The sequence below is a fragment of the Lactuca saligna genome, chromosome 4 (assembly GCF_052625555.1).
Source record: "Lactuca saligna cultivar CGN05327 chromosome 4, ASM5262555v1, whole genome shotgun sequence".
NCBI lineage: Eukaryota > Viridiplantae > Streptophyta > Magnoliopsida > Asterales > Asteraceae > Lactuca > Lactuca saligna.
Window position 1 is genome coordinate 99585904 of NC_136420.1, and position 25900 is coordinate 99611803.

Here is a 25900-nt window from a genome sequence, read left to right on the forward strand (position 1 = left end):
CATTCCCGATGAACTTTATATCCACGTAAATGTGGCGAGAAGCCCTACGCTTCTAGCAACACACCCCTGTCCGAAACCTTCTCGAATGAAACCCATTTCCCATAAAAGACCTAAACGCCCTTACTCTTGATCTCGGTAATCCATAAATAAATACTTTTAGAACGGGGCGTTACATTAACTCTTTTCAAGTGTATGAAGATGATGAAGCTCATTTTTCAGAGAACCTTACAACAATTTTATAATAAATATTAGCACTAATAATAAATAGATAGAATCTTTTATATTTTATAGTTTATATACTCAATACTAAATGAACAAAACACTGCTACCTTTTAATTGGTGGCACTTATCTTTTTCTACAAATGTAGTTGTTGTTCTTCACCGGGGAATTGTTGTTGACCTACCATTCACAGACTTATATCCGTTGTCCAAGTTCTAGTAGATAACAAACAGTAGGACTCAGAAATAATGGTGATACATATGAAAATAATAGCAACACTAACATGTACAAATGGGAAAACATCACAAGAAAAATTTAACACATATAGCAAAAAAAATTAATGTAATGAAAGTATCATGAATGAATGATTGGTTGACCAAAATACATCCCCTGTGTCATCTCTATTAACCAATTTGAAGAACAAAATTTTCTATCTGACAATTGATCAAACACATACAGTGCATGAATGTATTCCAACCATTTAGTCAAAACACACCTACGTAACTTCAAAAGCAAATGCTCTGCACTCTTACATAGCGTAACCAAACACTCAATTAGGAGACATTTATAAGATATAATGAAAGACAATAAAGCAATGAAAAAGCGATGAAAGTTGTATACTGATGCTTCAGGAAACGATGCTTAAAAAGGGTAAACAACCTAAAACGAAATAAGAAAAGCCTGATTTCGTGTAGAATTTGTCAAGTTAGGGTGGTAATTTAGAGAAAACTTACTTTAAGATGTAGAGGTTTTGAGTTACTCAAGTGTAATCTGGGATTTCACCAAAATTCACTTCTGATTCCTGGGGATGACAGCGGCGTTAACGTTGCCCCACCAACCTTTGTTGTAATACGTGTTGACCTTATGATGAAAGCTGACAGAAAACATGAAATCGAGGATTGACTGTATCAGAATCTCAACGACAACATCTGGGTAGACAGGGGCAACCTGAAATCCTTGTTGATTTCCAATCATAAGCCGCTAGGTTGAGAAGAACATGCGACTTCTATTGAGACGGTGGTGGAGCAGACGGCAAACGGCGAACTGTGGTGGTTGGTGGTCGATACATCGCTGAAGACAGCGACGACGGGATAACGGTGGTTTAAGCACGCGGAGATTGGCGATGCGGGGTGGTGTCCTTAGCAGAGTGGCTTAAAGCAGAAAGAGAGGCGGTGGAAAGGATCCGGAATACAAATGCACGATCAAGAAAACGACCTAGGTTAAAGCAGAACCAAAGCATATAAACATGGAATACAGTAAAAAAAGACTCACGATGACCTGTGGCCAGAGAATACAATACTTTCCATAAAATACCCCTATACCAAAAACAATCCAAAAGTGCAATATAAGATATAATGAAGGGACCATTTGTGTGAATCCCTTAGGATGTTTACTGTAGATAAGGGAGGACAATTTTAATATATATATATATATATATATATATATATATATATATATATATATATATATATATATATTTTGACGGCAATGATGAATTTGTAAAAAGAATAGGGTTCGTTTCAACATTTCATGTTTCTTGAGGGCCTTTTACGTAACCCAATAAAAGATAAGGGTCTTGTAAGACAATAGGCTTAAACTTGCTGGTCAGATTTACATATAAAGGAACCCTAGGTTCTTTGCTTCGTAATTCAGGACTCTGCTAATCTAATCAATCTTTCACAAATCGGAACATCGTTTGGATCATCGTAAGTTAATTAGCTCGTTTTTCTTGTTCTTCAATGTCCATTTGATGATTCTTCGATCAAATACACTGTATTAACATAAATTAGGGCCAGAAATGTGGGGATTTTTTCTTGAATCTCACTCGTGTTTGTCCCCCCTGCCTTTTGTCACTACCAACAGGTTTTCGTAAGTGGAGGAAGAATGGCAACAAATGAACAACCCAAGGCTGCTGATGAAGAAGCTAAGATTGATCTGTTTGAAGATGACGATGAGTTTGAAGAGTTTGCAATCGATCAAGGTAAACTATCATTCCTACCTTGGACAACAAGTTTTCGACTTTTTGTACATTTTCGTTGTTGTTCTTTATGCAAAAGTAGTTAAAAGATACATACATGTAGCTTGATTATGGATGTTTTTATTTCTTGAATTAGATATTCTGACAACAGAGATCAATTCCACAACAAACTCTAAAATTAGATATCCGTAACATCCATATGTCTATCAAGCTTTGATTTTAATCATTTTGTAAGCTACAGTGAATTGAAAACAAAACGAATTATCTGAAAGTTGAAGGAGTTATGGTGAGTTTTGCTTTTGATCTAAATCATAAAATCATATGTATGTTGTTACAGAGTGGGATGTAAAGGAAGAAGGAAATGAAGTAACTCAACAATGGGAAGATGATTGGGATGATGATGATGTGAATGATGACTTCTCTCTACAGCTGAGGAGGGAACTGGAAAGCAACAGCGAGAAGAAGTGAATATGTAATTCCATTTGCAGATTCAGGTGTGATTGTTTTCCTGGTATAAAATCTTGATTGTGTTTGAAATTCTTTTGAAATGTTGATTGTGTTTGCATATGTGGGTGATGGAAACATTGTTGTTCTTTTGATTTTGTTCATAGGAGTGTTTGAAAGTCAGTTATATGATTATTGAAAGTATTGATTTTGATTTCTTTATAATCAAAATCAATTGTTTTGAGGAACAGCTGTTAAGTTGTGATGAGATCAATTCTTAAGAAAATCCTTGAAAAGCTTTTTACCATCAGAAAGGCTGTCGTTATTTATTTAAATTTAACTTTACTAGAATCACTTTGAAATTTAGGACAGGTTATTGCTTCTATCTATTTATTATATTTCTCTATACTCTATATATTTAGGGTGTGTTTGGTTTAGCTTTTTCTTAATCACAAAATTGATTGGGAATATGATTTATGAAGGTAATTAACTTTTCGGTATGTTCACATCTGGGTAACTATCTTTTTTTTGTATATATATCTAGGTAACAATCTTTTTGGAAGTGTTTACATATGACCATTATGACCTGCTATAGCAGGTTAAATCCTAGATGTGAACGCTTTCAACAAGTTTGTTATCTAGATTTGTACAAAAAAAATAGTTACCCAAATATGAACAAAACGAAAATTAAAAATTAAATTACATGAATGGTCCCTGTGGTTTGGGGGAATTTGTGGTTTTGGTCGTTAATTTATTTTTTTAACTTAAATGGTCTCTACTGTTTATTTTTGTTGCGCGTTTGGTCCCCGTCTTACCTAAAAATACTATTGTGCCCTTATTAATTTATTTTTTTTAATTGATTTTATTATCTATGTATTTATTTTTTACATATTTAAAAAAATTAATAAACCACACATATTTGTATCTCCTCGGATGATCTCTACTATTTATTTTTAATTAATTTATTTTTTTTAACTCGGATGATCCTTACTGCTATTTTTGTTACGCGTTTGGTCTCAGTCTTATCAAAAAATATTATTTTTCCCTTATTAATTTTTTTAATTAGTTTTCTTATTTATGTATTTATTTTTTATGAAAAAAATTAATATACCCCGCATATATGTATCTCATCACCGTAAACCTGAAACCACATTTGAAAATTTTAATTTGAGTCTTACCATTCACAATCTCATCTCTGATCCTCGCAATCCTCTATTTCTTCTCCATCTTTAGTAACATCGACGTCTTCACTGTCTTTTTTTTTTGGTACTTCAACTCTGACGAACCAACACCATAACTTACTGTCTCTTCATCTTTAGTGGGTTGTGGTGTTGATTCGACGGAGTTAAGGACCGAAAAAAGAAGCGATGATGAAGACGGTGATATCACTAAAGATGAAAAATAAATAGAAGTTGAGAATGATGAAAGATGGGATGGTGAGGAGATACAGATATGTGAGGTCTACTAATTTTTCTTAAACATATAAAGCATAAGTACATAAACAAGAAAACTAATTAAAAAAAATTAATAAGGACACAATAGTCTTTTTAGGTAAGACAGAGATCAAGTTCGTAACAAAATTAAATAGTATGGATCATCCGAGTTAAAAAATTAAATTAATTAAAAAATAAATAGTAGGGATCATCCGAGGAGATACAAATATGCGTGGTCTATTAATTTTTATAAATATGTAAAAAAAATAAATACATAGATAAGAAAATTAACTAAAAAATAAATTAATAAGGGCACAATAGTATTTTTAGGTAAGACGGGGACCAAACGCGCAACAAAAATAAACAGTAGGGACCATTTAAGTTAAAAATATATGTTAGCGACCAAAACCACAAATTCCCCCAAACCACAGGGACCATTCATGTAATTTAATTTTTACTTTTCGTTTTGTTCATATTTGGGTAACTATTTTTTTTGTACACATCTAGGTAACAAACTTGTTGAAAGCGTTCACATCTAGGATTTAACCTGTTATAGCAGGTCATAATGGTTATATGTGAACACTTCCAAAAAGTTTGTTACCTACATATGTACAAAAAAAAAATAGTTACCCAGATGTGAACATACCGAAAAATTAATTACCTTGATAAGTTATATTCCCAAATTGATTTTAGGAAAAGTGCTTATTAGCTTATGGTTTTTTGGAAAAACAATTTTTAAAAAGTGTTTGGGTTAGAAAATCAGCTTTTTAAGGATAAAATGACTAATAAGCTGTTTTGAAAATCTTTTATCAAATTTTGACTAGTTATTTCATTGAATATACAAAATATAATAATTATATTTTATTTAATTAAGAGTAAATTACTGAAATCGTCCCTATGGTTTGGTCAAAATTGCATGTTTGGTCCATAACTTTTTTTTTTGCACTCGGATCATCCCTGTGGTTTGATTATATTGCGTTTTTCGTCCTTATGGTTTGGTAAAAATTGCATGTTTGGTCCTTAACTTTATGTATGTAAGAGCCGAAAAATGCAACAAAATCAAACTACATGGACGAAAAACGCAACAAAATCAAACCACAGGGATGATCCGAGTGCAAAAAAAAGTTAGGAACCAAACGTGTAATTTTAACCAAATCACAGGGATGATTTTAGTAATTTACTCTTTATTTAATGTTAGGCTAAGTTCTGAAAACTTAGTTTATTAATAAGTTATCTTAAAGTAGATTTCAAAAAACTAGCTTATAAGAGGATAAAATAATTTTGTAACTTGTGGTCAACACTGGGTTGTTATTTAAATTGAATGGAAAGGCCTTAAATTCAATTACTACATGCTTCAACTTTGAGGCGATCGCATTGAAATAAATGTTTAGTAATCTACTTTGGAGAAAATCTTACATTTTAAATTCCAAAAAATAAGCTGATGAAGCGACTACACCTTATGACAAGAAGTAGGGATGATGTTCATGGTGTTATAAAACCATTAAGAGGAGAGAGATAGAGAGATATTTTTTGCAACCAATCAATTCTTTCGTTTCATGCAGTCATAACGATAACAAGAAGCAACACAACAAAATACAACAAGAAGGGGGACGATGTCATTTCGTTATATTGCCGCTGAGTCCCCTCCATATCAGCCATAACGCTGTTTCTTGTACCCATACCATATGCTCTCTAGAACATATATGAGGATAAGTTAGTTAATGTAATTAAGGTTGTTTGGATAAACCAAAAATTTTAATTAATTTGGAGCGGAGTATATGGTATGAATTATTTTGATTGGTTTGGACTAATTCTGAATGATTATTTTTGTTTTTAGATTGATTATGGTTAATTGGTTATATTAAGATGAAAAGTGGATAGTAAAAAAACTCAATAACAAGTTCAGATTCATTTATTAATATTTTAGTTTTTATATATAGTTTAATAATTTCTTAAGTTATTGGAGTATTAAAAGATTAATCTTTTGGGATAAATAAAAAAGAGAAATTAAGTAATTTAACCATTTTTTATTGTGTATTTGAATAACATACCCAATTTTATTTTATTTGCAAAAGTAACAACTTTGTTTTGGACCAAGAAAAATATTTTATTGACTAACTCTAGAATGACATTACAGATTCCGGACTAAAATTCCTGAATATGAACAGTACTTCAAAATGCCTAATCCCGAAGTACTGTTTATATTCTTGACTAAAATTTCAAATTTCGAAAAAAAAGCTTCTGGAATTTTCAAGAACAAGTTCGAAATCCAAAGAACATAGGTCAATAAAAAAATCATTTTTTTCTTAATTTAACAAAAAATTGAAAAACAATGTCATTAAACATTACGAAATGTAGCATTCGGAATCCCAAAAAGAAAAAAAAATAATTTATTTGAAAATAAAAAATTAAATTTTTTTTTAAACTGAAAAAAAAAAAAAAAGATGAACAGTACTTCGGAATTAGGCATTCCGAAAAAAATGGTTATTTTTCACAAACTGAAAGAATACGAACAATACTACAAAAAAATTGACCACATAACTAAAAAAATGACTATTTTTTGTGATTTTCATAAATAACCATTTTCGAAAGCAACCCAATATAATGTGTATATTTCTCTAATTTCATTAAACACTCTCTCTCTTGCCACCTACCACCGAAATGTGTAATATCTCCATTTTTTTTAGTCAAGTAAATTTTATGCATTTGTATCGCAATCTACTTTGATTTTGGCAAAGTTCAAATGTTTTTTGTTAGATTCCTGTCGATATATAGCATATCGAAGAACATAAACAATATCACAATGTTCCCTCTCAGTGGAGGGATACCTCCCATTAAAGAGGAAAAAGAACAATTTATAAATCATTTGTTGAATAGTCTCTTACTTGAAATTTCCAATCGCTTATATTTCAAACCTACTTGAGTTATAACTAGGTGTGTAAATTTGCCTTGATATATGAGAAACAACAGAAGGCCCATGAAAAAGTTATTGGGAAGCATTTCAATTTTCATAAAAACTCAAACTCATCTCATCACCCTCAACCAATTTCGAAGAGGAAGAAAGCACACTCGTAGATGATACACTTGATCTTTTTGTGGGTTTCGTTTTTTAATGCGAATTATGATTTTTTTTTTTTTTCCCTAGGGTTTATTTGAGTTATTTCCCAATTATTAGTTTCCTTTTAAAATTATGATCCCTATTGTTAATAGAGTTGCTAGGTTTATGTTTTGATTATGAGTTGATAAATAAAACTCCATTTGCAGAGAATTATAGATAAAAAAATTTCGAAACAAACGAGGATTGTTCTTGAGAATTGTGTGTTCTAAGTTTGTTTATATTATTATTGTTCCATATTCATTGAGTATTAGTTAATCATCAACAAACGTGGATGCTCTTCATTATTTAATATTTCCCCCCTTCCAAAATTATTGTTCAAGTTTGATTTTTTAAGTTTTTTTTTTTTTTTTTTTTCAACTTTAACCTCAAATAATTTACTTTTTGTTATATAATCTTTTTATGCAATATATATATATATATATATATATATATATATATATATATATATATATATAGATTATTTTTTAAATATATTTTCATTATTATAAGTTTCATCAAAAATTATATAACATAAATAAAATTATTTATAGTCAAAATTGACATAGAAAGACTTCAAAAATCAAACGTAGATAATAATTTTGGGACGGAAGGAGTAACAAAATGGTATTTTAACATTATCATTTTTAACATGAAAACAGAAAAAGAAAATATGAATTTTGTTTTATTGTGAAATTTTTTTTATTTAAAACTAACTAGCTTTATAAATCCTAAAAGTACTAGGATCGAGTTCGTGGTCTATAATTAACTTTCACAAGATTCTCAAAAAAAAAAGGCTAATCAGTAATCACTGAATTGACAACAATATAAAGATTCTCATCAAGGCCATCTTTATTGGAATTACGAAAACCTTGTCTTTTAGTAAAACGACATCGTATTTCACACAATAAGAAATTTACAGTTTTACACAATAGATGCTATTGTAAAAAAGAGACAGTACATCGACGAAAGTGATGAAAATTGAAAACGACGAAGTAAAAAAACTATACTGATCGTAAAAGAATTACTAAAAGAAGCTAATTTTCATTTTTTTTTTTACATATATATTTACAGCTTTGTATTTATTTATTTATTTATTTATAATATATTTATAATCCTCCTAGAATCATCAGTTGTTCCGTTACTCTTCAAGCCTTTCATCCACCAGCTATCCTCCTCTGACTTTACTTCTTCTTCACTTTTCACCTGACATGGACTTTATCTTATCATAACATATCCAATAACAACTTCTTCTTTTTTTCATTTTCAATCCTACATAAAACCAACCAATCTATAACTAACATTTGTGTATACCAAGACAAGAATTTAAATTTCAGCAGAAAGCAATTTCACGGATTTAAATTATTTTGCGATACAAATAACAAATGAATTGTTTTGTTAGTGAGGATCATTCATAAGATAATTTTGTAAAGCCTTGCAAATTTCTTTTGTGAAATGAGACTTATTTTGTAATAGAGTTCTAAAATTTACTATTCCATAAAAAAAACCTCTCCTATTTTGACCATTTTATTGATACTTTAGTTTTTTTATTGACAAATGTTGTGAATACCTTAATAGAGTACAACAAGTTATAAATAATAATGTTATGATGCAAAAATCTAGACAAAATTGCAAAAATGGTCTTTATGGTTGACAAATTTATGTGTTTTTGGTTCAAAACGAAATATTAGTGCACCACTGGTCCAAAATTGGATCTTTCTATTGTTTTTGGTCCCTATCTACTTAAAAAGATCATTATGCCCTTATAATTTGTTTTTCCATTTTTTATTATCAGTTTTTATTCAAAATAATAAAAAAAAACCCCACCATACTCATTTTCCCTTCCCGTTCAAACCCTAGCCCATTCCCATATTACAAAAAAAATTGGTTGTCGTCTACAACCTTGATCGAAGAACCTCCACTGTCAATGGTGCATCTACACTCGTCTTCCACCATTGATAATCTCCCCTACCGCCTCCCTTCCCTCCTTTAACCTTTCAACACCTTTATAATGGGGGAATTGATTTCTAGAACCATTTTCAATTTTTGGATCTGAGGGGGGCAATTTTTGGAACTGAAAACATTTGAAAAGATTTGCAGGCATTGATATTGGTTGCAGGTTGCAGGATTGTTCTTGATTTTGATTTGTTATGGTTTGGTGTTGAATTTTAGTTTGATTTGACGATAGAATTTTGTGGTTGTCGGAGATGAAATTTGAAAAGTGATATGAGATGGTGTTTGTGGATAGAGGTTGATCGAAGATGGTTGCTGATAAGAAGAGGTTGAAACAGACACATACACACATTATCCCTACCGCGTCCTCCCGTTCTCAAACAACAATGAAGAAATCGAGCATCAATAGAGAACATTCTTAATTTGCTGAAATCCTGTAAGTTCTTGAAGTGCTTCGACGTATTCCATATTCAATCTATTTTTTTTTCACTTCTCCGATCTGCAATTTTCTAGTTATTGTTCTTTGATGTCCACATCGATGAGACGAAATTAAACAAATATTGATGGTGTTGACGGGTGGTAGTGGTGTTGATCAATGGTGGTGGTGGTGGTGATCAGAATGTGAAAGTTGGCTTAGGCGAGGAGTCTTCGGTAGCTTCTGCGGTGGAGATGGAGGAAGATATGGTGGCGACAATTTATTGAAGATTTTGAGGTGGTAGTGGTTGACGATGGTGGAGGTGGTGGATTGAAGTCCGGTGGTGGGTCTTTACGAGAGAGAGAAAGAGAGAGAGAGAGAAAGGGGAGGTGGTGGTCGGTTGTTGACTTAAGAGTGGGGTGGGCTTTTTTTTTGGTTTCTTTTAATTAAAATAATAAGAAATTAATTAAAAGAAATTAAAAAAGCACCAGTTAAGGATATAATTATCATTTTAGGTAGGATATGGACCAAAACTAAGAGAAAATGATAACCATATGGACCAAAACCATACAAAGTATCTAAAATTAGACCACCGTTACACCACCAAAACTTTTTGGACCAAAACCACACAAGCAATTTTACGGATTTAAATTATTTTGTGATACAAATAGCAAATTAATTGTTTTGTTAGTGGGGATCATTCATAAGATAATTTTGTAAAGCCAAATTCTTTCTGCAAATTTCTTTTTGTGAAATGAGACTTATTTTGTAATAGAGTTCTAAAATGTATGATTCCATAAATAATAAAAAAAAAAATACCTCTCCTATTTTGACTATTTATTGATACTTTTGTTTTCTTATTGACATATGTTGTAAACTCTTTAATAAATAATAATTTTATGATGCAAAAATCTATTAATGTTCTTATAAAAGAATTAATTTCATCATTCAAAAAGAATCAACGACACAGTTTGTTGCTATTTTTTACATCTACATAAAACTTTTATTATGTTTCTTATCAATGTTATCAAAGAACCAAACAAATTGACATGTTTAAAAAAATGATTAACTAAAAAATAATAATAACAACCCACAATAAATAACCTAAACAAGTTAGATATACCTATCATACAATAGTTATTTTGTATATAAGAAATCATTATCCATTCACCAAAAAATTAATATTTAAAATGGACTACAAATCATAGAAGTTGCACAACATGGTTTTGTCCAAAGTCACACTTTATTTTATTACAACAAAATTCAAAACTGATATATAATATCCACAAATATATCTTATTAATTTCATAGAATCTCTTATGAACAATATATATATATATTTTTTTCCATTCGAAATTGATCCCACTTTACACCCTACTCCATCAACACCAGAGATGTCAACATGAAGTTTGACTAACCCAACCAAATAAATGCATAAACAAATTAACATATGAACATATTTTTCTATTTGTACTCGGTCTTTATTGAGAAAAAAAAACACAAACAGATGCATTCGTTTTGCAACCGGTATAAAATTATAAATCTTATGCAGTCGTCGTTATTTTCTAAGCAATTAGATGGTATCAACATACAAATGAATTCATATAACACAAAATAACTATCTATCGAATCCAATACGATAACTTTGAGTAATTTACAGATTTCATTATCGCACAATTACAAAATGAAAAACCAAACTCTCTAAATCTTTTAAATCCAAATCTCTATCTCAATTCAAAAGCAACTTGAGATGAAAAACTAGTCTCCTCTCTTCCCATATCAACAAAAGCTCTACAAATTGGACAAACACCATTCTTGATCAACCATAAATCTATGCACTCACCATGAAAACTATGATTACAATTTGGCAAAAGCTTGCAACTTTCACCAATTTTAAACCTTTCCAAACACACCACACACTGATCACCCATTGATTTTTGTGCTTCAAGATTAAAATCATAAGATGGTAGTTTCTTGATATCTTCTTGTGACATGCTCCCACTTCTGCTTATCATCATCGTACCACTTCTTTGCACCAAAGTACCACTAGTAATGCTTCCAAATGTCCTCCCAACTATGCATACATGAATTAGGACAAAAAGAGCAATACCCGCAACTAATAACACAGTTGAGATCACAATTTCAATCACCATGTTTTGATCTTCTTCCCCACTTTTTTGCAGGTTCTTCAAGAGTAAAACCCTCGTTTGAACAAGAAAGGTGTTCTTAAATATAGAATATGAAAGATGGTATTTCACAAATTTGGTAGGGAAAAATATTATTTTTATGATTAAAATAATATTTTGTTATATGCATGATTATTTTCTTTGGGTTGTATTATCACCATGTTCTTTTTATATTAATATATTTAATTTCAAATCATTTTATGCTTATATAAAGCAATTATTAAGAGAAATAATCGTTCATACAACACTCAAAAATAAAATACAGAAGTTTTTTGAGAACTGGGTTGCTATTTTAAAATTGAAAAAGATGATATATTTAGAAAATAGTTTAATTTGTCGTTAAATAAGACTTATTTCTCTGAATTATTTTTTGTCTATATAGGTATAGTTTGAAATAAATAAAGCAACTTGGAGCCGAAGCTGGATAATGATTGGATGATTGAGGCAAAGTTAGTTAAATAATATGCATACAATGTTGTACCTTATCGTAACAATCAATTAATTAAAAAAATAAACAGTATTTTGGCAGCAAATGTAGATTCCTTCAAATTAATTTATGGTGGTTATAGCCTTTAATTTGTTTGTTTTTACTAATTTTTGTTGATTTCATAGATATTTTTCCAAATATATAAGAATATTATTTTGTCATCATTACTAAGAGATTAGTGATGACAATATAATATTAAATCAAAATTTCCCCGTAAACGGCAAGCTTCACCTCTATTCCTTTTATATTATTTATTTTATTTTATTCTTTTAGACAAAACTGTCAAAAATATTCTTATTTTTTTTTTTTTTTTTTTTTTTTTTTTTTTTTTTTTTTAATTTTCTGAATTTGGTCCAAATCACAACAATTTTACATTTATGGCATTTTTTAGTTGGTTTGCTTTGTTGTTTTGGTCCTTTGAAAAACTAAAAAGATTAAAATCTTTTCTTATTTATTTTTTTATGTTTTTTCTATTTAATTTAAAGTTTTATAAATAATAAATATGAGTCTCTCTCTCTCTCTCTCTCTCTCTATATATATATATATATATATATATATATATATATATATATATATATATATATCATACACCATACACACTTATAAAGTTAGCATTTTTCCTTGAACCTCATGCATTTAAAACCCCCATAAAAATTTGCAAACACCTCATGCATTTGAAACCTCTTATTTTAATGAATACCACTTAAAAGTCTAAAAACAATGATTAACAATTTAACGGTTTTATAACTTATATAATATATTTAATAAACAATTAATGGATACTCTACTATAAAAAGGTCAATCTTTTTTAGTAGACACACAAATACAAATCACATACAAAATTCACAAAGAAAACAAGTTTAAAATTTTTTTTTTTGAAATTTTTTGTGTTCGTTTGAGGGCTTTGAACAATTTTCCGAGCCATGTTATTATGTTAAAATTTTAATTTGTAAGTTTGTTATATACTAATTCTTTTTCGTATTTTCTTGATTTAAGTATTCTTTTAAGAATATCAATGTATGTCGTGGTTGAAATTTTAATGTAAATTAGATTAGATTCATGTTATCGATTATATGTTATGGAAGATCATATATATATATATATATATATATATATATATATATATATATATATATATATATATATATATATAATATTTAATTAACTATTATATACATATTTGTATGTTCATGTTGCTTCAAAACAATACTTAATTAAAAATCATGGATATGTCATATTATCCATATTATCCATGTAAGCTTTTTTTTTAAAATGCAAATTATCTATCTTATCACTTTATATTTTAGTATATGTTTAACATTTTAATTATAACAATAAGTGTATTTTAAAAGTTTCTTTCACTTATTAATAATAACAAGTGGTTTTAAAATTGATAAACAATAATTATTATTAATAAAATGAAATTACATCGATGTCATATTATCAATGCAAGTTTCTTTTGAAATGTAAATTGTCTATCTTATCACTTTATTATTTAGTATATGTTTCACGTTTTAATAATTTGTAAGTTTGTTATATACTAATTCTTTTTCGTATTTTCTTGATTTAAGTATTCTTTTAAAAATATCAATGTATGTTGTGGTTGAAATTTTAATCTAAACTAGATTAGATTCATGTTATCGATCATATGTTATGGAAGATCATATATATATATATATATATATATATATATATATATATATATATATATATATATATATATATATGTATATATTATTTGATTAACTATTGTATACATGTTTGTATGTTCATGTTGCTTCAAAACAATAATTAATTAACAATCATAGATATGTCATATTATCTATATTATCCATGTAAGCCTTTTTTAAAAAGCAAATTATCTATCTTATCACTTTATATTTTAGTATATATTTAACATTTTAATTATAACAATAAGTGTTTTTTAAAAGTTTCTTTCACTTATTAATACTAACAAGTAGTTTTAAAATTGATAAACAATAATTATTATTAATAAAATCAAATTACATGGATATGTCATATTATCCATGCAAGTTTCTTTTGAAATGCAAATTATCTATCTTATCACTTTATTATTTAGTGCATGTTTCACATTTTAATAATAATATTAATTGTTTCTTAAAAGTCAACTTTAATTTATTATTAATAATAAGTGGTTTAAAACTAATGAATAACAATTTTAAATGACAATAACATTGAATTATAAATTACATTTAGCTATAAATAAATTGTATTTTAAATAAACATCATTATTGAAATTAGAAAATGATCGCATAAGTAAAAATATAATCAATCAATAATAATAATTGTTAAAAAATAATACTAAATAGATAATTATATTTAATTCTATTAATGATGAATGTGGGTTGATGCCAATGAATATTATTGTTCAAAATAATAGAGATTATATATATATATATATATATATATATATATATATATATATATATATATATATATATATATATATATATATATATATATTAGTGTAAAAATATTATCTCAAAGTTAATGTCAATAACATAACCATTTTAAACATATATTTTTCAATATTTTAACAATATATTTTTAATCTTCGTTGCGCAACACGTGAAAATTCGTCTAGTATGTGTGTGTGTGTGTGTATATATATATATATATATATATATATATATATATATATATATATATATATATATATATATATATATATATAAACATGCACATAAGCGGACCTACAAGTCCCTTCCATACTCTTCACCCCTTTTTTCATTCAATCTTACTTTAAGCTTATATTTTAATCCAACTTCTCAATAAATTTGATGCACTTAACAAACACAAATCACGGGGTATCTAGATTTAGGTCAACCCAAATCTTCCATGTTGTTTCCCCTCTTCTATCGTCTCTGACCAACAACCAACCTCCCCTATCCATATGATTCGTCTTCTTAGTGACCCATGTGAGAAATTTCAAACCAAAAAAAAAAAAAAAAAAACCCAAATGTAAAATCATTATTAGTAAAGAACATCTCAACATGATTTTAACAAAAATATTAGAGTGATTCAAATCCAATAATCATTCAATTGATTTAACATACTCGCCATATGTTATTTATATTAATAATCATTATGAGTACATGATGCAAATGAAGAACACGAGTAAACCCTAGAAATTAGGTGGAGCTTCGTTTGATCTTTTTGTCATTGAGACACATATGGAGAAATGAAAAGTAGGTCTCGATTTCCTTGAAAATTTTGGAAATCGATTTTAAAGGAGGGGATGTGATATGCTACAATTTACACACTTGTAACAACTTACTTGAGGGGTGAGTGCCAATATTATTCAGATGTTTATCGGTGTCGTCGTTGTTGAGAAACGGTAAGGAATAGTTGTTTACCACCATTTCCCCGCCACCATTCAGAGTCGGACACCCACATCACATTTTCCATGTTCATCAAAGCCCTTCGTTTCTTGCCACCGTTGTGTGTGTTAGTATATGATATGGTGGAAGGATAAGGATGACATTGGGTGGTGATGAATGTGATGGGTATATAAGTGGTTGGTGTGTTGGAGAAGGGTTATTTGGAGGTTCAATGTGTTGGATTAGGTGTATAAGGTCGTAACTAAATTGGTATAATCTTATGGAATAAAAGCAAAGTCCTTTTAGGTTACCCTAATAACTAGAAATAACTAGAAACAACCTTAGGAGTATAAGGAAATAATTTGTTAATTTATTATTTGATCAATAAATTAATTAGAAATGGTTAATAATTAATTTAGAATTAGTTAGAAAAAATTGAAAATTAATTTTGAATTAAGTAGAATTAATTAAATATCCAATGGTTGAGTTGTAATTGTTTAGTTGTTAAACAAGGAAGGCATTCTAGAACCCTCTTTATAGTGGATGGTTTTAGGAGAGGTCCAGAAGGGTTCTAGAAACCTCTTTTAGCTGATAAGGAAACTGACTTGAATAGGTATAAAATAATATTATTTTAATATTCAAATTAGAGTTTCCACTAGCTATAAATAGGATCTTCTGCAAGGCATGTTCTTCCCTAGCCTTCAAGAGCTAGAATAGAAAATTTGTTTTCCATCCTCTCTCCTCTAAATTGTTGGTATTCAGTTTGATCCATTAGAGGCTTCATACTTTTGGTGCTTGCTTTCCAAGGAACTCTTGAGGATCAAAGCTTAAGTATTTACTATAATACTCAAAGGTATGTATACTAACCCTTTGTGATTTTCGATTTACATATGTTATTTCATAGTTTTCATAATATGTTCCTATTATGAGAAAAGTCATAGATTTCTAGGTCGCATATGCCCATAAAATAGTTTTATGATTCCGTTGTGCAAATTTTGTTGTTTTAACTTTTAATGTAACCAAGAAAACTCATTAATGGTATCAGAGCCTATGGTTTTATGTATAATATACACATTGGTGAAAAACTAGAAAACCCAGGTTATACCTGTGTAACACTTGAATCCTAGTATGTTTCATTATTGCCCCTTGTGTATTGATAAGTTGCATTTTGGTCCTTATGTAGTACGCGGGGCGTACCACATGGTACGCTTGTCGTACAAGCTACGAAGCGAGTACGTGGGGAGTTCCACATGGTACGCTTAGCGTACTCATGCGAGGACTGGACGGGAGTTTGGACACGTATGTGGGGCGTATGTGTGATTTATTGAAAACCCTAATTTCGGGGTTGGACACTATATAAACATATTTATAGTGTAACAACCCAAAAATCAAGGGTAAAAATTTCTTTTTGAAAGAGAAAATCAAGGGTAAAAATTTCATTTGTATTATAATCGAAACACTAATGTAACTTCATCCAAACATTGAAAAGCATTTCACAATAAAACATTTATCAGAGTTCATTCCCAAAATCACATATTGCGGAAAACACTAGTGCATGCGCTACGATCAAGCTAGACCCTTCCCTTTCGAACTGGAAGTACCTGAAACATAAACCACAAAATGTAAGGACAAAGATTAGTCGGTTCCCTAAATACCACATACCAAACATATCAAACAAGCCATACATATCATACATATCCAATCCATCAATAAAAGTGCTATGTGTCAACCATAGTCTTGCTATTATGCCACAAGTTGCCTCGTGGTCTTCCTTTCCAGGCCAGGGGCCAAAACCCTAGGTCTTACAGACAAGTGCTAGGAGTCACCTCTAGATCTTCCATGCAAACATCACAAAGACAACTAGCATACAATCTAGGGTACTTAACTAATTAACTGCCAGAGTTCAAACTTTGGTCTTGCATACAATTTTCCAGGAGCTGCCTCCTGGTCTTTCATACAAACTGTCAAGGGTTACCCCAGGGTATTCCTACAATACATAAACCAAATGGGTTGGCATTGGTGCCTTCGACCCATAGAACAGTGAGGAGACTCACCTTTATATTTACGTCACGCTGTGCCACACCGGTTTTGTCGCGAAACTTCGACAGGTCATAACTTCTTCGTTATAACTTGGATTTCAGCATTCTTTATATTTTCGGAAACCTCGTCTCAACCACTACATCTTTGTGCAAAGATATCGGGCTTATCTCACACTTTAATTTTGATGCTTATTTTATTCTTAATTCATTAAATTATAATAATTAAGAAAATAAACACATAATTCACATAATATTCAAATATTTCATCGTTAATACTTCAAAAAAAGTTACAAGGATTAACCTAGACTATTACATCAACAATAATGCCTAGCCTGGAAACGTGGATGTTACAGTTTATGGCCTAGATGTGTAAAACCCTTAATATGTTTGTTCATATGATCATATTTGACGTAACTTAAACTTCTTATTGTTTTCATCAACTTAGGAGGCTTTAGGGTATTATAATTCTCAAAAACATTACATTACCATCATATAATATTAACATAGATACAAATATTACAAATAAGGGACTTATTTGGCTTGGTTTCTAGACTTGGAAATTTCCAGCTGTGAGACTTCTCTTTTGAACAGGAAGTACCTGAAACCATAAACCACAAAATGTAAGCACAAAGCTTAGTTAGTTCCCCAAATACCACCTACCAACATATCAAACAAGTCATACATATCATATATATATATATCCAATCAATCAATAAAAATGATATGTGCTAACCATAGTCTTGCCATTATGCCACCAGCTGCCTCGTGGTCTTCCTTGCCAGGTCTGGGGCCAAAACCCTGAGTCTTATAGACAAGTGCCAAGAGTAACCTCCGAGTCTTCCATGCAAGCATCACAAAGACAACTAGCATACAATCTAAGCTACTTAACTAATTAACTGCTAGAGTTCAGTCTCTGGTCTTGCATACAATTTGGTAGGAGCCGCCTCCTGGTCTTTCATACAAACTGCCAAGGGTTACCCTCGAGTCTTCCTACAATACATAAACCAAATAGGTCAGTATTGGTGCCTTCGACCCATAGAACAGTGAGGAGAGTCACCTAAAATGAAGAAGCTCACATAAAGAAATCCATAGTTGCTGCCCTAACGACTCCTTCGACTATCAATACCAAAATAACACCCAATTAGCAATTGGGTTCCAAACTATGATCCATAATCCATACATGGGGGGAAATAACCATTTTAACCCTGACCCAAAATGAACCAAATTTGAGCCCCAAGCCCAAAACCAAAAAGGATCAAACTACAAGATCCATAAAAGCCCACTAATAACCCAATTTACCAAATTGGGTCGAACCCCATGTGGGCCTTATCCTAAAGCCCAATAATAAATCTCAGTTGGCCCAAAAGGTCTAAAGCAACAAAGTGGCCCAAGGATATGAAGCCCAACACACAACAAACCCAAAACCCATCTGCTCTACGAATGCGGGTCATACGCTCAACTACGTTAGACGTACTCGAAGAATGTTGGATCGCGACCAAAGGAACGTACGCTGGGCATACTATCAGTTACGCGAGGCGTAACTGGAACTTCTCCAAAACTCAAAACACATCTTAATCCTTTAAGTCCATGCATCAAAACCTCATAAGACCTTCAAACTAAGCTCTTAATGCATAAAGTCGGCACCTTTATGCATTTACATGACTCAATGGGACCCATCACCCAACTTAATCAAATAAGACCCAACATAATCCAACTAGAACATGCATAAACCATTATTAAGCATCAAGCAAGCCTTTTATGAGCTAGAAACATCAGAAGAGGCAAGATATATCATTCCAAGCTCATGGGGTGCCTCAAACTCACAAGGAGAACTTAATACACCATAAAACCCTTAATCTTGCTCTAAACTCAACTAGCACAATAAGAAGTAAAAATGAGAACTTTATACCTTGAATGAGCTAGAAATAAAGCCAAAAGTCTGGATCTAAACGTCATCCTTTGAACCACAAGCCAGCACCAAGCACCATTTTCTTTGAAATGAGCAAGAACACACCAAAAAGCACACTTTGATCTCTCAAACAGTCAAAATGAGATAGGGTTTCGAAATGAGGCTAGAAGGTAATGGAGGCTGAGAATAAAAGATCCTTGAGCTCATAAACATGTTTAAATAGTTCCCAAACCCTAAAAATTAGGGTTTGGCACACTGATCATTACGTTGGGCGTACCCCTAGCTTACGATGAGCATACTCACCCAGGCACGTGCTTTCTGCCATGCACAAATGGCATTGAGACCCAAACCTTTTCCAGTAAGGGACATTTCTACCAAAATCTTTGAAATTCCACAGAAAGGCAGCGAGAAGCCATACGCTTCTGACAACACACCCAAGCCTTAAAACTTCCCCAACAAAACTGAAAATCCATAAAAGACCGAGTTATCGAATCATGATTACACCCTTGGCCTCCGAAGACACAATCGGATACTTTTATGATCACTTAAACCATAACACCCACACCCGAGAAGGGCCATATTATTTCTTTCCCAAGTCCCTAAGCCTCATGACCACTAAAGTTTGGGCTGCAGCCCCGAATAAAGAAGCAAATCCAAAACCAAGTGTTACATATGGCTCATGAAACCCTTATTTCTCAGCCTCCACTATCCTTATAGCCTCATGCACGAAACCCTAAACTTTCCTTTGTGTTTTGAGCTCGTTATGTCTATTTTGGCGTGTTTTAGTCCATAATCAAGAAGTGGAAGCTTGGTGCAAGATGGTGGATCAAGGAAGAGCTTGTGGATCTTGATTATCTGCTTAATTTATAGCTTGTTTGAGGTAAAAAGATTTGATATTGTTTGTTCGAAGCTTAGATATAGTCTATATGAGTTTTGGACCCTTTTTGGTCCCATGAATGAGATCTAGTGGTTTGTTACCACTCAAGGAGCTATGAGTTGCTAGTCTTGGTGTTTCTGAGGTTCAATGTTCATAAAGTTGGCACCTTTAGGGTTTAGAATCACCAATGCATGAGATTATGATCTTTAAATGAAAGTAGAGTGATATATCTTGAATTTTGGTCCTTATGGGGCATGCAAAGTCACCCGTTCAACGACTTTATGGTTCTAGACTCTTATTGGGACTTAGATATATGGTTTGGACTTCTTGACTTAAGCATTAAGTGCTTAAAATGGATTGTGGATTAATGGGTGAGTACGTTGGGTGTACAAGTCTGTATGCATGGCGTACAAGCCTTTTAGCGTGTACGCTTAGCATACAATTGAGTACGCCCCGCATACTCAGTCAGTTGGGCTTATACACTTTGGGCTTCGAGTTGGACTCTTCTTTTGGGCTTAGGTGTTTGGGTTCTTGATGGCCCTTCTGAGAACAAGTGTTTTGGACTAGGGAAAATTTATTGGGATTTAGGGTAAGGCCCATGTAAGGGTTTGTGCCCAATTTGGAAAATTAGGCCACAAGTGGGCTTTGGATGATTATTTGGTTTTTGGGCCTTTTAGATCGTGAGTTTGGGCCTTAGTCTTGGACCAAACTAGGTGAGGGGTAAAATGGTACTTTTACCCCAAATATGGATCATTGGATTTGGATTGGAACCCAAATGTTAATTGGATGTTATTTTGTGTTGATAGCTCGGGGATTCGTCAGGACAACAGCCTAAGATTTTCAGTGAGATTTAGCAATCAATGTGAGTTTCCTCACTAGTTTTAGCAGGTCTAAGGCACCAATGTCGTCCCTTATTGTTTATGCTAGGATGCTAGGAGTTTGCGTGACCCTTGCATGTGTTATGTGCTGCTATGTATATCGGGTGGGGGCTCGATGGCGGGCGAGGCTCGATGAATGAAACGTATGCTATTGTTTTATGATCATTGTATGTGTTAGCATGATCATGTGATATATATATATATATATATATATATATATATATATATATGTATATATATATATATATATATATATATATATATATATATATTGTATGTGTATAGCGGGAGGGGGCCGATGTCAGGTGGGGCCTAAGAATAACAAATCTGTATACCGAGAAGGGCTTGATGTCGGGTGGGGCCCGATGTAAGGCGGGGGCCCAATATGTGATTTATTATGTATGATATGGGGTAGTTTGGGGAACTCACTAATCATTGTGTTTACAGTTTTCAGTTTATGTTTCAAGTACTTCTGGTTCCAAAGGGAAGAACACAGGATGAATGCATTGCACCCACCACATAGTTCCGCTTTTTTTTATTTACTTTGATGGAAATGATGTTTGATACACTTATTTAATTTGGATTGTATTGATGATGTCTTTGGGAATGTTGTTTTATTAAATTAAAACAAATTTCGTGTCACATTTTTGGGCGTTACAACCTGATTTTCAAAAATCTCTAGCCCTCTAGGGTCTTCGATTTTCCTCAACCCCTCTTGCCTTTTTTTTTCAATATTTACTAGGGGTTAATTACTAGTTTCCGTAATTGTTATTTTACATTTCTAAAATTTAAACAGTTAATAAATTAGGTAATTTTATATAATCCCTAATTTCAAATTTTAAGGAAGAGAATAAGAAAAAAATATATTATTTAATTAAAAGTCTAATTAAGATAATGATTTCATTCTTAAAAGATTTAATTGTAATTAATTAAGAGTTTAATTAAAGATAATTATTAAATCTTAATTGGTTTAAATATTAAGTAATTAAAATTTTATTAAATTAATAAGATTTAAACCTTGTATTCTTAAAAGCTTAATAATACACCCTTACACACACGCGCGCGCACACACACACACACACACACACACACACATATATATATATATATATATATATATATATATATATATATATATATATATATATATATATATATATATATTAGGATCAAATATGAATCACAAGTATTGTGTGAATGTGTAACCAAATTCTAGCCATTAGATTAAAAGAATGAATGAATGTGATTTACTATATAACTATATTTAATTAATTATAAGGGAAAAATTGTAAAAATGGTTAATAATATATATGGAATTTTCGGATTATAAGCAAGATAATTAACATATATATATATATATATATATATATATATATATATATATATATATATATATATATATATATATATATATATATATTAAAGTAATATACGTTTGAAAATTTCAAATGATTTCCATATTTTTATTTATCTGCAATACTCACATAATAAGTTCTTAAAGAATACCGAAATTTAGCACTGAATTCTTAAGGAATGAAGTATTTTTGATCAATTATTATTACAAATACAATATACTATTATTAAAGAATATTCAAATGTAAAATTATTTATTGAATTCTTAAAAAATGTGTTATTATACAATAGTTATTATTCAAATGCAACAAAATGTAAATAGGTTAAACTAAAATTCTTAAGCAATAACCTAATCAACTATCTACATAACCCAATATTCTTGAAGAATTCCCTAAACAACTATTTACATAAATCTTATATATATATATATATATATATATATATATATATATATATATATATATATATATATATATATATATATATATATATATATATATATATATATATATATATATATATATATATATATATATATATAGGATCATGCATCTTCTTGTACAAGTTGGGCTTGTACATGTTCATGTTGTTTTTGTGGTGTTGCTTGTACTACGCCTACAATTACAACAATATCATTAATAGCATACAATTTTCTATTATATGATGTGAAACAAATATGGATACATTCTTTAAGCATTAATAATATGATACGTATGGACGAAACAAACAAAGCATTCTTGGTGAACATATAGACAAAAGATACATATACATTCTTGTAGAATATATGATTCCATCCGATTCTTTCATAGTTTTAACAAAGAAATAGTTACCATCTGATTAATTCTTAAATAATAAGTCATGTTTAAAAAATTAAGAACAACTAATGGAGATATGTGTAAATGAACAATCCTAACTAAAAACAAACAAATACACTAGTAAAATGTGAAATTGAATTCCAAACTCCAGCGGGTAAAAATACAAAACCATAGACTAACAAAATTAAATTCTAAAGGAAATACAAAAATCAATATCTAGGAACTACAAGAATCCAAGATTTTTTATTCACACGTGGTTCAACTTCAAATTGACTTAACTATTACATAGTTCCTATTAGTGTTTATTTTTTACTTATTGTAAAAAAAACAACTTAATAGAAAAAAGTCACGAAATTGAGACATTCTATTTTATGTGCAAACTTTTTACAAATGGATCATCATTTATTTTTCCTTCCATTTCCCAAAGTATGTCGCCATGTTCTTGAATACTTTATAAACATCATTTTCCACACAACACTTTTACTCAAACATCACTTAATATGAAGAAAAAGAAAAAAGACTTTTATACCCCCTTGTACTTTTTTCATCATAACTACTGCCAATATCTTCATCTTTGCCTAACATTACATCCATAATCATTTCGTATACTATTTTTCTAGGTTTCTGAGCAACAAGTTTGGTCAAGACCTGCACATAAATACAATATAATATGCAACAAATTTCAACAACATTTTCTTGTGAATATTCAATATATATTTTTTAAAGATATAGAAATAGACCTATGATCGAGGTAATGTACTTAAACCATAATTAGTTTCTTTCTTCTAGTAATCCACCTCCCGTTATACACCAAGCCTCTTCTCTAATCAAAAACTAGTCTTGCTGGTAGCTTTTTATCAGGAACAACCGGCGGATTTTCTATAGTCTACATACACCATGAGATTCTTATTTTTTTAAGGTAAATATTTATTATTAAGTAAGCTAATTACATATACCTAAGCATACATAGGTTAAAATGAAAAAAAATGTGTCTTTACTACTCTAATATGAAAGAAAATGACAAGAACTCAATTTATGTGAAGTTTCCAGTCAAAAGAAATGAACTTTTATAGAAAGCAGAGGTGAAAACCAAACTAATTCAATGGAGTGAAAATAAGGGTTTATGGGCTTCATGATTTGCAATTCAAAACTCCAAATTCAATGATGATAAACAATCATGCCACTCAAGCATATTAGAAAGGTAGAAACTTGAACTATTGTATGCAAATAAGGTGTTTGAGGAAATTACTAGTAGAAAAAATGAACTCCGAAACGGGTAGAGTGTAAGCCAACTCAGTTTAGTTTTAAATACAAGATTACAAATGCAAAAGATTGATGGGTGTTCTATTATTATTTTTTTCTAACTAGATTTAACACCCATTCTTAAAAAATCAAAACTTTAAAATCCTAAATAAAAAGCAATAAAGAAACCATAAGGTAATACTCTAAATCTCTAATAATAGATTAAATAAAACAAGATGCCGGTAAAAAGAAGATGTTTAGTCTTCGACTTACAAGTTACCAAAGATGTAGCTGTTAATCAGAGCAACCAGAGAGAGCAAGTAAGTGGTCCGACGATTGTAGTTGCAGATGCTGGAGAGGTTGAATCTGGGCAATAAAAGGGTTCATCGACTCATGAAGATAATTACCAGAGAAGAACACCACAGATACAAGAAGAAGAGAGGTGCCAACGATGGGGATGAGCTTGGTGATGAGGGTCGGTGGTGGAGTTTGTGAGATGAAGACGACGATGCGTGGTGATGATTTTTTTTTGTTAAAGTGTAGTGTTGATATAAATGGTTATTAAAAGATTTAAGTTTTTACCATAATTAACTATAACTAAACTTACTATTATATCTTTATCAAATGATTGGTCCAGAATTGATCATACATTCACATAGTATTTATAGTTTTATACTTAACCTAATTTTATCTATCTCTCTCTCTCTCTATATATATATATATATATATATATATATATATATATATATATATATATATATATATATATATATATGTAAAAAATTAATAATTTGTCAATTAAACCAAGACTAGGTCTCATTCATGAAACAATATTATAAGAGAGGTATAAGGAAACGACCTATAAAACGATCATTGAATATGTGTCATTTTCACCCAACGATTTTTTTGTGGTGAAAATGAAAGATACCTTGAATCGGGTGTTACACCATCCAATACCAAACCTTCCTAACGTATTATCCATTCTCCAACGAACAACCCGACACCTTCCTCTATTCTTCCTACTATCATCTTCAACACCTTCATCTTTTCATAAGAAACAATAAAATGACATTGCTTCCCTTCTACAACTAACTTCATCAATGTAGCCTCCATTAACGATAGACTGCCATTCTCCCCGTCATCTCCTTCCCTTGTGGCGATACCCTTCTCTCCCATATCTTCTTCCTCTCCGTTTGTTTGAAAACCATAAGAAAACCCAACCCCATCAACCCCATT

The 25900-nt window shown here is 30.6% G+C and overlaps 2 protein-coding genes and 1 long non-coding RNA gene across 4 annotated transcripts; 1 reads left to right on the top strand and 2 right to left on the bottom strand.

Annotated features, from left to right (window-relative positions):
* The first annotated feature begins 1824 nt into the window (after nt 1–1824).
* LOC145042465 (protein DSS1 HOMOLOG ON CHROMOSOME V-like) lies at nt 1825–2886 on the top strand. Its single transcript, XM_078990896.1, has 3 exons — nt 1825–1926; nt 2084–2201; nt 2536–2886. Exons 2-3 carry the CDS (start codon nt 2105–2107, stop codon nt 2664–2666), a joined length of 228 nt encoding a protein of 75 aa, XP_078847022.1. The 5' UTR covers nt 1825–1926; nt 2084–2104; the 3' UTR covers nt 2667–2886.
* Nucleotides 2887–11261: 8375 nt separating this feature from the next.
* LOC145039973 (RING-H2 finger protein ATL14-like) lies at nt 11262–11690 on the bottom strand. Its single transcript, XM_078987967.1, has one exon. The coding sequence runs from the start codon at nt 11688–11690 to the stop codon at nt 11262–11264; it is 429 nt and encodes a 142-aa protein (XP_078844093.1).
* An 11458-nt stretch (nt 11691–23148) lies between these two features.
* On the bottom strand, nt 23149–25214 carry LOC145042466 (uncharacterized). Of its 2 annotated transcripts, XR_013680664.1 has the most exons (4): nt 24938–25214; nt 24163–24308; nt 23952–24070; nt 23149–23222 (listed from the first exon to the last, which is right to left on the bottom strand). It is a non-coding gene; the product is annotated as an uncharacterized LOC145042466 (long non-coding RNA). The 2 variants fall into 2 exon arrangements; XR_013680663.1 differs by lacking the exon at nt 23149–23222 and having other exon boundaries at nt 23635–24070; nt 24938–25213.
* Between the last annotated feature and the right edge of the window lie 686 nt (nt 25215–25900).

What these genes read in the sequence shown, in the direction of transcription:
- LOC145042465 (XM_078990896.1), top strand. Translation starts at nt 2,105, where the DNA reads ATGGCAACAAATGAACAACCCAAGGCTGCTGATGAAGAAGCTAAGATT. An exon ending in AGAGTTTGCAATCGATCAAG is followed by an intron (nt 2,202 to 2,535) that starts GTAAACTATCAT and finishes ATGTTGTTACAG; the next exon opens with AGTGGGATGTAAAGGAAGAA.
- LOC145039973 (XM_078987967.1), bottom strand. Translation starts at nt 11,690, where the DNA reads ATGGTGATTGAAATTGTGATCTCAACTGTGTTATTAGTTGCGGGTATT.